Source organism: Aquarana catesbeiana, linkage group LG05 (assembly GCF_042186555.1).
Source record: "Aquarana catesbeiana isolate 2022-GZ linkage group LG05, ASM4218655v1, whole genome shotgun sequence".
NCBI classification, from domain to species: Eukaryota; Metazoa; Chordata; class Amphibia; order Anura; family Ranidae; genus Aquarana; species Aquarana catesbeiana.
The window spans coordinates 568,961,800-568,976,226 of NC_133328.1; the positions used below are offsets into that span (position 1 = coordinate 568,961,800).

Below are 14,427 nucleotides of genomic sequence, written 5' to 3' on the forward strand. Positions count from 1 at the left end.
GTAGTGAGCTACACAACGTATATAAAAAAGGTTGAATTTTATTTATCATATACAAAAAAGCACGAAAAGAATAGACAAAACATTATTAAAAACACATCGGATCTAGACATACATAGCATATCCTAACACCATTATGGATCCTATCCTGCAGTTGGGTATGTATCCCCAAGTAATCGTATACAGTTATAATCCAAATAAAGGAAAAAAGGGTTAACTTCCCCTAACACGGTTGAAATTGGGGGAGCACTGCAGGTCTGGTATTCCCAGAATGGTGTATTCTCCAATTTCTCATTGCTCTACATGTTTCACGTTGACAAGGAACGCTTCTTCAGGAGCTAGAGGTTCTATTAAAATTATGTACAGAGAAAGAAAAACATGTGTCAAAGTCACAATATTTTAAAAGACTATTCTCAGTGAATATATTATAAAGACAAAGTGTTACATGAAAAAATAGTAACTTGATAAAGAGAGGGAGGGAAAAGGGGCCCCCAGGTGGCAAGGCATGGCCCATAGCAGGCAGTAGCGCATGCGCCGAGCGACGCCACAGGTCGGACCACTGGCGCACGCGCGAAGGAGTTCATTACGCGCGTGCGTCGAATCTAGGACCGAGGAGACGGGGCCCGAGTGATGCGCCGACTGCAAAGGCGGGGACGAACGCAGTCGGCGCATCGCTCGGGCCCCGTCTCCTCGGTCCTAGATTCGACGTACGCGCGTAATGCACTCCTTCGCGCGTGCGCCAGTGGTCCGACCTGTGGCGTCGCTCGGCGCATGCGCGACTGCCTGCTATGGGCCCGGAAGACGCCGTGTTGATTAGAACGGCTGCTTCCGCCCTGGATATCCCATATATGGGGCTGCCTCGCCGCTCACGATTGAGACATACAACAGGCAGCAATTCAACAGGACGGTGCGCTCCCAGAGTTTCTTTATTGTCTTCACTGTGGGGTAAGCTATCTTTGGTTGCTTTTCAAGGCAGAGCACTTTAATATACATACCAGTAGTGATTTCAGCACTCACAAGTATAATTGATCCTCACTCTTGCGTATGTTTGTGCCCCAGAACTGCAGCATATACAAGCTCTCCCTATCTATAACTACCCGATGTGACTTAGCTGGGAGGCCCCAGTGTCCGTTTGCTGCTTGCCTGACCTTTACCAATTTATTCCTACCTCGATCACTCTCTGCGACCCTTTGATTATACTCATCTATGTGAATACCATTCCTTGTTGACACATTTATTTGGTAAGCAATATTTTTTTGATTTATATACCTTGTTAACTTAGTCCACTCTTTGCCAAAACCTCTCCCCCTCCCCTCTTTCCCTGTCTCCTCCCCCTCCCCTTCTTTCCCCCCCCTCCCCCCCCCCCCCCCCCTCCCTGTCTTTTCCCTTCCTCTCCCCCATCCCAGCCGGGCTGTTAGTGAGATGAATTTCACATTCTGTATTATCATTACCGTTACCCATACTTCATATTCCATCAATTTGTGTGTCTCTCAGTGGGCTGTGGGTGTCCCCTTGTACGGGCTGTCCTAGACCGTTGCCTTATGCTGTCCTGTCACTTGAGACCTCTATCTTTTATAGGGCCTCTGCCATGCCTTGCCACCTGGGGGCCCCTTTTCCCTCCCTCTCTTTATCAAGTTACTATTTTTTCATGTAACACTTTGTCTTTATAATATATTCACTGAGAATAGTCTTTTAAAATATTGTGACTTTGACACATGTTTTTCTTTCTCTGTACATAATTTTAATAGAACCTCTAGCTCCTGAAGAAGCGTTCCTTGTCAACGTGAAACATGTAGAGCAATGAGAAATTGGAGAATACACCATTCTGGGAATACCAGACCTGCAGTGCTCCCCCAATTTCAACCGTGTTAGGGGAAGTTAACCCTTTTTTCCTTTATTTGGATTATAACTGTATACGATTACTTGGGGATACATACCCAACTGCAGGATAGGATCCATAATGGTGTTAGGATATGCTATGTATGTCTAGATCCGATGTGTTTTTAATAATGTTTTGTCTATTCTTTTCGTGCTTTTTTGTATATGATAAATAAAATTCAACCTTTTTTATATACGTTGTGTAGAGATCGATTTATGCAGGTCAAGTTCCTCCACAGGGCCTATTACACCCCAAAACGTCTGACAATCATGACACCTAGCAACCCGGTGGCCTGCTCCAGGTGTGGTCTGGAGTCTGCCTCCTTTCTTCATATGGTGTGATCTTGCCCCCGTCTCGGAGACTATTGGACGGAAATAATTAACACTCTTGATCAGGTTACCTCCTTAGATGTGGGGGCTCACCCCAAAGCGATGCTGTTGAACATTTTCAATCCCAATGTACGGGGCAAATATAGCAAACTATTTTTGAGTTATGCTACGTTTTATGCCCGGAAAGAGATATTTCTCCACTGGAAGGATGCATCACCCCCTAGAGTATCTTCATGGTGCCTAGCAATGAATTCTGTACTCCCATTATACAAACTCACATATCTTAATCGTAATTGCCCCAAAAAATTCGACAAGATATGGTCGGGTAGGATAGACGCATGGGGTGCTGAGGCTGTAGACCAGGGGTCTTCAAACTGCGGCCCTCCAGGTGTTCAGGAACTACAATTCCCATCATGCCTAGTCATGTCTGTGAATGTCAGAGTTTTACAATGCCTCATGGGATGTGTAGTTCTGCAACAGCTGGAAGTCCGTAGTTTGAGGATCCCTACTGTAGACGATATCCAAGATGATGCTGAAGGACCAGCTCTATGATTATACACCACGACTGAGATCTCTTTAAACAGCACCTATTGTGTTTGCCAAGTTAAGCTAATGAGGTATTTGTGGTTCCTTCCGTGTCTCACCCCCATCTTTTATTTATCCTTTATCCCTCCCACAAGACCTCCTTGGTTGATTCGCTTTAATCTACTGCCTCTACACCAATATTTTGCTGCAATGTCATGTAATGCTCTCATACTTCTTTCTATTGTTTATGTGAACAATTAATCACCTACCTTGTGACTACATATGTAATATCATATCTAACTGTGTCTATGCATCACTTGTACTGTTAAATATCTTGAATAAAAATTTTTTTCTTGTGAAAAAAAAAAAAAAAAAAAAAGTTTAGTGATCATTTCAGGAAATTTTATTGATTAAACAGAGTGTGTATTGGGCTGCTTAGAGTGGATGATGTCATAGCTAGAGCACAGAGCCTTAAAAAAATCTTAGTTCCTTCTCTATAAATTGCTCTCATGCCCACAAGATCTAGTTTCAGGCAACGTGGTCAGTTTTGTGATGCGCCATTTACTTTTGGCTGGTTGAGCTTCCAAATGACAAGAGTTCTACACTTTCTTCCATTGACTGTCCTGTATAAAATTCTTCACATTTCCCAGCAAAACGCACAGCCAACTTCTTTTATAAATATAGAAAGTTCTTGCGAGCCACAAATGGGTTAATATAAGAAATAATAGTTCCGCGCTTAGGAAATAAAAGAACTGCAGCCCCCCCTGCACAGAATAACACCTAGGTGAAATTCTAAAAGTACTAAATTGGGGTGATTGGCGCTGTTCGACTATGTACACTAAATGATGTTCACAGAAATATAGGCTTGAAAGAAATCTAATAAATAAAAACATAAAAAATAAATAAATAAATGTTCCAAAAGTGTAGACAAAATTATATGTGCATATATAAAAAAACCTGACCGCAATCTATAACCATAAAGTGCAGTGACACATATGCTAGTGCGTCTATAAAAAACTGTGAGCAATGCAAACACTGAAAAAAGTAAGGTAATAAAAATCAAATCTAAACCATCCCAAAAACGTAAATATTAAAATATTAAAATATATATATATATATATATATATATATATATATATATATATATATATATATATATATATATATATATATATATATATATATATATATATATATATATATATATATATATATATATATATATATATATATATATATATATATTTTGAGAAATTATAGAAATAGAAAAAATCTTGAAGAAATCACATGTTGGTAAAACTCCTTCATTCATATATACACACAGTAGTGCTTAAAAACATAAAAAGTGAGTAATCAGTTCATAAGAACAAGTGTCCCCAAAAGTAGAAATTCCATAAAAAATCTTCTTAAAGTGCAGTGATGTGTATCTTCATTCAAATAACAGTATTCCTGGTGTAGTAAGTGCTCCCCGCCTTCCAAAGGACCCCCACTTGTGCCCTCACTCACCGGAAAGCTTCACCCCTGCAGGGGTATCACGCCTGTACACTGAGTCCAGCAGCGATGGTCCGTGGTGACAGTCCTCCGTTCTCCTCTCCTTATCTGGTGTCCCGATCACCTCCAATCGCTCCCCGTTTTAAACATCCATATGTATTAAAACAAAAATGAGCCCCATCGCGTGAATCCGAAAAATTATACTTTATTGCAAAACACGTATGTTAAAAAGGAGCTGACAGTGCTCCGCTGGCTAGTACAGAGTCAATGGTGGGAAGTGCAGCGCGGTGTAGCGTGCGTTCCACCGCGATAAGGAGAGGAGAACTGAGGACTGTCACCACGGACCATCGCTGCTGGACTCAGTGTACAGGCGTGATACCTCTCCTTATCGCGGTGGAACGCACGCTACACCGCGCTGCACTTCCCACCATTGACTCTGTACTAGCCAGCGGAGCACTGTCAGCTCCTTTTTAACATACGTGTTTTGCAATAAAGTATAATTTTTCGGATTCACGCGATGGGGCTCATTTTTGTTTTAATACATATGGATGTTTAAAACGGGGAGCGATTGGAGGTGATCGGGACACCAGATAAGGAGAGGAGAACGGAGGACTGTCACCACGGACCATCGCTGCTGTACAGGCGTGATACCCCTGCAGGGGTGAAGCTTTCCGGTGAGTGAGGGCACAAGTGGGGAGCACTTACTACACCAGGAATACTGTTATTTGAATGAAGATACACATCACTGCACTTTAAGAAGATTTTTTATGGAATTTCTACTTTTGGGGACACTTGTTCTTATGAACCGATTACTCACATTTTATGTTTTTAAGCACTACAGTGTGTATATATGAATGAAGGAGTTTTACCAACATGTGATTTCTTCAAGATTTTTTCTATATTTATATCATTTCTCAATATATATATAGATTTTTTTAATATTTACGTTTTTGGGATGGTTTAGATCTGATTTTTATTACCTTACTTTTTTCAGTGTTTGCATTGCTCACAGTTTTTTATAGACGCACTAGCATATGTGTCACTGCACACTGCACTTTATGATTATAGATTGCGGTCAGGTTTTTTTTATATATGCACATATAATTTTGTCTACACTTTTGGAACATTTATTTATTTTTTATGTTTTTATTTTTTATTTATTATATTTCTTTCACGCCTATATTTCTGTGAACATCATTTAGTGTACATAGTCGAACAGCGCCAATCACCCCAATTTAGTACTTTGTTTTCACAAATGGCTTAATGCCTCTAGAGTGAAATGTCCTAATGAAGGCAAGCAGCAAACACTAACCACGTTTCATATCTGTGTAAGTGATAAAATTAAAAAAAAAAAACTGTGTCTGCGCTAAACCAAGGATCAGTAACAATGTGCAAAAAGCAAATATGAACAGAAAAATTACAAATAATAAATATAACAATCATATGTGCTATCAATCGGTGATAAATAATTAAAGTGCAACATGCATAAATATAAAGTCCAAGTGCTCATAAAAGTATCAAAGGTGTGTTCACATAACAGAACTCAAAGTGCATAGATATAATGTCCATCATCAGTGTTATCCATCGTGCTCATCCAAAACCGTGTATACAGGGATATAAAGCATGCTTCAGTGCTCTCCAGTGACCCCCAACAGCATATGCGCTCACCTCTAAGCGCGTGACACAGTAACTAAACTATGTCTGAAAACGCATGGGAGCCACTCCTCGGCTCTAAAGGGTATGAAGACGCTGACCTCCAATTTGCTCAAATATCATTTGGGAATAGGAAAGTGGGCTTGCGTCGCATAGTTTGAATTAATAAAAACCGTTGCGTGCGGTGGTCCCACAATGTTTGCTCATTCCCTCTGTCACCTCTGGGCGCGTCTGTAGTCCACGGGGCTTAAAAGGAGCCACACATTTGGACCCAGTGGGGAAGGTTTAGGGCGAGGCACCTGTAATTTGTTGGTTCTGACCCTTCCTGCATGTGTTGGCAGCCATCCAGGGATCATCCGCATGCAACGGTTTTTATTAATTCAAACTATGCGACACAAGCCCACTTTCCTATTCCCAAATGATATTTGAGCAAATTGGAGGTCAGCGTCTTCATACCCTTTAGAGCCGAGGAGTGGCTCCCATGCGTTTTCAGACATAGTTTAGTTACTGTGTCACACGCTTAGAGGTGAGCGCATATGCTGTTGGGGGTCACTGGAGAGCACTGAAGCATGCTTTATATCCCTGTATACACGGTTTCGGATGAGCACGATGGATAACACTGATGATGGACATTATATCTATGCATTTTGAGTTCTGTCATTTATGAATTTTGCGTTTATGAACTTTATGAAATTTTTATACCACTCTATTGGAGAAGTGAACACACCTTTAATACTTTTATGAGCACTTGAACTTCTTTTTTAAATCGCTGACATGCCCACATTTTTAAGTTTATCAAAATAAATTTTATACTGATACGTTCACAAAGGCCGTGTGTGTCTAAAGGTGAAGACGCTGTTTCAATAGCATGTACTGTTGTGGATTTATTAAGGCTTGTTTGAAGGGTTCTCTCACACTCTCACTCATTAGGTGTGGGGATTAATGATCAAAAAGCTTTAAAAAAAAAAAAAAAAAACCTTTAAATATTCCACATCTTTCATACATTAGTGTTGGTGTTAAACTTTTTTAATGAAATTCATGTTTTTTTTTTTAAAACCATTCCTACTTTTCCAACTATTCTCACTTCAATTTTTTCTTACGGATTTAAGCTATTCATCCAGTTAGCCTTTAGCAATTCAGCTATTCATCATTCCCACTCATTTTCTCCAGGAAATGCATTTTCTAGTTACATATACACACCTTTTTGAAAGGCGTCAGAGGCTGCAACACCTAAGCAAGAGACACCATTAACCAAACACTGCCATGAATGCCAAGGAACTCTTCAAACAAGTAAGGGACAATGTTGTTGAGAAGTACAACTCAGGGTTAGGTTATAAAAAAAAAATATCCAAATCTTTGATGATCCCTAGGAGCACCTTCAAATCTATCATAACCAAATGGAAAGAACAGGGCACAACAGCAAACCTGCCAAAAGACGGCCGCACACCAAAACTCACAGACCGGGCAAGGAGGGCATTAATCAGAGAGGCAGCACAGAGACCTAAGGTAACCCTGGAGGAGCTGCAGAGTTCCACAACAGAGACTGGAGTATCTGTACATAGGATGACAATAAGCTGTACGCTCCATAGAGTTGGGCTTTATGGCAGAGTGGCCAGAAGAAAGCCATTACTTTCAGCAAAAAACAAAATGGCACGTTTTGAGTTTGCAAAAAGGCATGTGGGAGACTCCCAAAATGTATGGAGGAAGGTGCTCTGGTGTGATGAGACTAAAAATAGGATTTTTTAAAACAGCTTACCTGTAAAATCCTTTTCTTTTGAAGGACATCACGGGACACAGAGCCACAGTAATTACTGATGGGTTATATAGGTATCACTGGTGATTGGACACTGGCACACCCTATCAGGAAGTTCAACCCCCTATATAATCCCTCCCCCTTGCAGGGATACCTCAGTTTTGTAGCCAAGCAATATAGTGTATTAGAAGAGGGGCGGGACCTCTGTGTCCCGTGATGTCCTTCGAAAGAAAAGGATTTTACAGGTAAGCCGTTTTAAAAAATCCTATTTTCTTTCTCGAACATCACGGGACACAGAGCCACAGTAATTACTGATGGGATGTCCCAGAGCAATGCTACCTGAGGGGGGGGAACCACGACCAAGTAGGGTGCAATCAGACCTGAGGACCCTGTACCGCTGCCTGCAGCACACTACGCCCAAAGGCGATATCCTCATGCCTTCTCACATCCACCTGATAGAATCTGGTGAATGTATGAACTGAAGACCAGGTTGCGGCCTTGCAGATTTGAGCCATAGAGGCCCAGTGATGCACTGCCCAAGAAGCACCAATAGCCCTTGTGGAATGTGCCCTGATCTGAAACGGAGGAATCTTCTGTTTCAAACCGTAAGCTTGAATGATCAACTGTCGAATCCATTTAGAAATGGTAGCTTTTGACGCTGCCTGTCCTCTATTGGGACCCTCTGGCAGCACAAACAAAACATCCGTCTTGCGGATCTGAGTAGTTGCCCCTAGATAGGCCTTGACTGCTCTTACTACATCCAACGAATGTAGAGATCTCTCTTCCGGAGAACAGGGATCTGGAAAAAAGGAAGGTAGAACAATGTCTTGGTTTAAATGAAAATCAGAAACCACCTTCGGTAAAAAACTAGGATGAGGGCGTAGTACCACTCTATCCTTGTGTATAATCAAATAAGGCTCCTTACAGGAAAGAGCTGCTAATTCTGATACTCTTCTAGCAGAAGAGATGGCCACCAGAAAAATTAATTTCCTTGTCAACAAGACCAAAGGAATCTGACTTATTGGTTCAAAAGGCTGTTTCTGTAACACAGCCAGGACCAAACTCAAGTCCCAGGGGTTTAGGGGCGCTTTAACCGGAGGATTAAGACGCATCACCCCCTGCATAAAGTTTCGGACCAAAGAATGCGAAGCAAGTGGCCGCTGAAATAATACTGATAAAGCAGAAACCTGGCCCTTGATGGTACTCAAGGCCAGCTTCATCTCTAATCCCATCTGTAGAAAATCAAGGATTCTACCTATGACATATTTCCTGGGATGCCAACCTCTGGATTCACACCAGGTTATAGAAGCCTTCCAGACTCTATGATAAATCATCCTGGAAGCTGGCTTCCTTGCATTAATCAAGGTAGATATGACAGGACCTGAGAGCCCACGACTCTTCAGAACGTGGGTCTCAATAGCCAAACCGTCAAATTTAGCGTTTGTAAGGCAGGATGGAACACTGGACCCTGAGATAACAGGTCTGGGCGTACCGGTAGGGTCCACGGGGAACCCACCGTCATCCTTACTATTTCTGCATACCAAGTCCTTCTGGGCCAAGCGGGGGCCACCAGAAGTACCGACTTCCTTTCCTGCCTGATCCTGCGAAGGAGTCGTGGTAGTAGCAGAATAGGCGGGAATGCGTAAATCAGTGAGAACCGATGCCACGGAATCACCAACGCATCCGTCCCGCATGCAAGAGGATCTTTTGTCCTTGCCACAAATCTGTCTATCTTTTTGTTGAATCGGGATGCAAAGAGATCTACATCTGGAACCCCCCATCTTTGGCATATGGCCCAAAAGACGTCGGGATGCAGAGACCATTCCCCTGGAAGTAACTGCTGGCGACTTAGATAGTCCGCCTGCCAATTCTCTATTCCCGGGATGAAAACTGCCGATCTGCATGGCACATGCATCTCTGCCCAGACTAAGATCTGGTTCACCTCTTTTTGAGCAGCTCGGCTCCGGGTGCCTCCCTGATGATTGACATAAGCCACTGCTGTGGCATTGTCGGACTGGATCCTGACCGGACAACCCTGTAGCCTGATAGTCCAGGCTTTTAGAGCTAGATGTATCGCCCGGATCTCCAGAATGTTGATGGGTAAGGTCCTCTCTGTCTTGGACCATACCCCTTGGACCGCAGCCTGTTCCAGAACTGCTCCCCAACCTGACAGACTGGCATCTGTTGTTACCACCGTCCAGGTAACCGGTAGAAAGGATTTCCCCTTCTGCAGGTTTTCGGGTATGAGCCACCAATTGAGGCTCTGACGCACCGCATGCGACAGGTGCATCGGAAAGTCTAATGCCTGAACCTTCTTGTTCCAGGTCGACAGAATACTGTGTTGCAGCATTCTTGAGTGAAACTGAGCATAGGGAACTGCTTCAAATGAAGACACCATCTTCCCTAGTAGCCTCATACAAAGGCGGACTGAGGGACCCTTCTTGGTCCTTACTGTCAGAATCAGCTCTCTCAAAGCAGTGATCTTTGCCTGGGGTAGAAATATTTTCTCCTGGCTTGTATCTATAATCAGACCTAAATACTCCAGTCTTCTTACTGGTTTTAGGAAAGACTTTTCTAAGTTGAGGATCCAACCCAGGTGTTCTAGATACCTGACCGTGGTCCTCAAGTTTCCATTCAAAGAGGCTACCGACCGGTCTATCAAGAGCAGGTCGTCTAGGTATGCTATGACAGCTATACCCTGAGCCCTTAATCTGGCCAGAGGAGGAGCCAAGATCTTTGTGAACACTCGAGGTGCAGTGGCTATCCCAAAAGGCAGAGCCACAAACTGGCTATCTTGAGAGATGGTGGCCATTAGGCCGCAGAGCCCGGGTGGTATAACCACTTTCTAGACCCCTGTGGCCCCTCTCTAGCCTGGGGGGAACATTCAAACATGAGAAATCCCCCTTTCCACCTTACCTGTTTGCAGCCTGCTTGATACGCTGGGACATAACAGCGATTACAACACCTGAGACAGAGTCAGCATGTGTAGGTTTGTGCTCTTGGCAGCCCCCGGTGGTCACAATAGGCATAGCATGCATTTACCTTAAAGGAGAAAAGCCACTAGAACTCTCAGTATATTCCCTTTGGAGCTCAGCACAGGACATCTTTACACGTCCATCACCTAAGACACTGGCGTAAAAACTGAGGTATCCCTGCAAGGGGGAGGGATTATATAGGGGGTTGAACTTCCTGATAGGGTGTGCCAGTGTCCAATCACCAGTGATACCTATATAACCCATCAGTAATTACTGTGGCTCTGTGTCCCGTGATGTTCGAGAAAGAAATTGAACTTTTTGGCCATCAAAGAAAATGCTATGTCTGGCGCAAACTCAACACAACATATCACCCAAAGAACACCATCCCCACAGTGAAACATGGTGGTGGCAGCATCATGCTGTGGGGATGTTTTTCAGCAGTCGGGACTGGGAAACTGGTCAGAGTTGAGGGAAAGATGGATGGTGCTAAATACAGGGATATTCTTGAGCAAAACCTGTACCGCTCTGTGTGTGATTTGAGGCTAGGACGGAGGTTCACCTTCCAGCAAGACAATGACCCCAAACACACTGTTAAAGCAACAAAACACGAAAAATGCTAAGGGGGGTGAATACTTTTGCAAGGCACTGTATATTTAACGATAAATAACAAATAAATCATTACAATATATGAATATACTAATAATAAATAATCATTTGGAATCCTATTCAATGGTATCAATGACGAACACTTAATAATATCCCCATAAAGGAGATACACATTGATAACACATATTTGGAATTTATTTGATATCTTGTAATTAATTAGGACCATTTTAGAATCCCCACTTGTTATATCATTGGGAATTTGCTGCAGGTGTTGGCCTCCCTTACCCTCTGAGGGCGTCCCAATTGTGACTGCTTGTAAGTCTTATCGGATCCAGCCTTTTACACCTTTGGGGCATGGATGGTTTTCGAACCTCAGGGATCATCCAACGGTTTTAAAAAAAACTCTGGTCAGCAGATCTCTTTTCACCTTTCAGTGGTAACTATACCTTGTATATATGTTATTGAATACATTTTGGAAAATCCTCTTTGATATTTGAGATGCTAAATATATATCTCGGTATAAACCAACTCCCTGAAGAAGACCACATGGGTCGAAAAGTGTCGGAACATCACAACAGACATTTGATATGTGATGCTGTAATTTTGTGTTTGCATTTCTGTAACGTGGAATGTTTTTGTTATCCCTAACCAGAGTCTATATTTTAAATGGCAACATGCTATTGACCTTTATATTTTCCTATATAAAGTACTTTTATACAATTCCTTTCAAATCCATTTGTATTGCTGCTTTAAAGCCCCATGGGGGAACCTTCCCATATTGTTCGTTACGTGGTGTGCAGCTCCTATACCTCTCATATATGTGTCTTTCCCATGCTATAGTAAAGTAGTTGTAAACCTCAGACACGAAATAAGAAGAAAACACATCCATCTATTCCGTGTACTTGCCCCTATCCAAAGCACTAACTGTGTTTACGCTCTGCTCCTGCCTTGTTCCTTCTGTTGACTGCATAAGTCAGTTCTGACAGGTTTTCCCGACTCCAAGACATAATTGATAACAGGGCAGGAGAGCTCCAGCACACAGCATGTGACTGATATCTTTAGCTGTGCATATTCTCAGTGTACTGAGGGGGGGCTGGAAGGGTGTCCCATACCTCCAGCCAGGGTTTAGAGCTCCACGCACTGAGATCTGCAGTGTTAGGCCCCTTTCTCACGGGCACCTCTCTTATATGGATTCCACTTGCTCAGCAGGAGATCACTCTGGTGATCTCTAATCACTGTGCAGAGTGGAGATGGACCCAGTTCCGCTTTCCTCTATGGGGAAATCGGGTCAAAACAGACCACCTGTTTGTTTTCATGCGATCATATTCGATCTGATCCGCCAGACGGACGGAAAATAGGACCACCATATTTCTGAATTTTGCATACAGGGTCTGAATGGATAGCGGAGGATGTCAGCGGACATGTCACAGCTGACATCCACTACTCCATAGGGGAGACTAGAGGGTCCGATTGGGTCCTCCTAAAAAACTGACAGGCAGACCTGATAGGACAGCCCATGTGAAAGGGGCCTTAGACTTCAGATCTCTGTTCCCTGCTTTTCAGAGCTGGAAGATCCTGTGTAACTTTTGGACTTTGAAAGGCTGTAGAGCAGTGGTTCTCAACCCTGTCCTCGCGTACTCCTAACAGGCCATGTTTGCAGGTTTTCCTTTATCTTGCACAGGTGCTTAAATCAGAGTCAATGGCTTGGTATTTTGGACAGCTATTTTATCTAAGATAAATTCCCAAAACATGGCCTGTTGGGGGTACTTGGACAGGGTTGAGAACCACTGCTGTGCGAGGACAGATGGCAACTATAAACTGGTACAACCTATGTAAAAGGATTGATTTCATCTCTGTGTGTCACCTGAGGCCAGTCACGTCACTGGATATATGTGAGGGTTTACAACCACTTATAATGGGGTCAAGTTAGAAATTGAACCACTAAGCCTATTCTGCAACTAGGGTTTATTTTATTTAGTGCTGTGCTAAGCTTTACTGACACCATAACATTTAATGCAAATAGACATTAGATTTTATTAACATAATTGAAACAGGGAAATAAAAAAAAAAAAAAAAAGGAACAAGCTTGGCATTACCTGACATTGCAACTCTTCAGAACTGATCACTAAACCAGCAGTGGAGCTCTCCGTTTCCCCATTCACAGCTCCGGGCTCCATGGCTAGCAGGTCCAGGGTCCTCATAGTATGGACATAGAAGGACTTCTTTAGTTTTAATGCCTCCTCCAGCACTCTGACAGAGTCTTCTGCTTGCTCTTTCAGCTGTAGACATAAAAGAACCAGGCCCTTTTTTATACAGTAACCGTCAAATTAGAAATGTTGATAGGGTTGGGAATTCCTAATCCCAATCAAAGTTCACATCCTCCTCATAATGTCAGATAGAAGTGCATCTGTGTGTGGGTCATAAGAAAACTCCACTGATTGATGCCCCATATTTTTAACATATTATCAAAATTATCAATGTGAGGCCATCTCAACACAGCAATCCAGCTTCACTGTGAAAAACTAAACCTTGTCCATACATCAGCCTGTCACTCTGGTTATCTGCCTTTTCTTCCAAAAATCTCTGGGACAGGTCATCTATTCTTCAGTAAAGTGATCTGCTTATCCATCTAACTGCCATTCTGTTTGACCGTCAGACAATAGATTTAATTCACATAGCTTTAGCACAACGTACATAACCATTGGCGTGCGCAGCCTATTGCATTATTGTGTGCACCCCAGAGCACAAACACACAAGTGTTTATCAACAGAGCAAATATGGGTGTCAGTAGGGCAGTGGACGGTGTCAGTAGTTTTTTAATTTCTATTATTTTTACAATATTATTTTTAATACAAATTTTTCTAAGGAGCCCCGTGGGGCTTTGGTGAAATAGCAAGGGTCTAAACCCCTGATGTCTCACTTTTGAAGAAACTGAGGATAGAGATTCCCCAGTTCCTTTGTAGCCTGCAGCAAGTATCGTTTACTATGCTTCAGTTACGAATTAAGACAGGAGTGATTGGTACAGATCACTTACTGTGTTCATTCAGAAAAGGAAGGCCGGTTAATGAAATATTTACCAGCCCCTTCCTCGCCCCTGAGAGGAGAGGAGGGAAGTCGGCAGCACTGCGGGGGGAGAGACAGGAAGCATCAGCACGGCACAGGGTGATTAAGGTGTGCCCAGGCACACCCTACACACGCCTATGTACATACCTTTCTTTA

The 14,427-nt window shown here is 42.8% G+C and overlaps 1 protein-coding gene across 1 annotated transcript in view; it reads right to left on the reverse strand.

Annotated features, from left to right (window-relative positions):
* The window catches only part of INTS8 (integrator complex subunit 8), a gene marked incomplete in the record, with an annotated part of 103,768 nt that overhangs the window by 62,535 nt on the left and 26,806 nt on the right, over positions 1–14,427 (reverse strand). Inside the window, 1 exon segment of the mRNA XM_073631993.1 lies at positions 13,305–13,487. Coding sequence (XP_073488094.1) covers positions 13,305–13,487 — 183 coding nt within the window.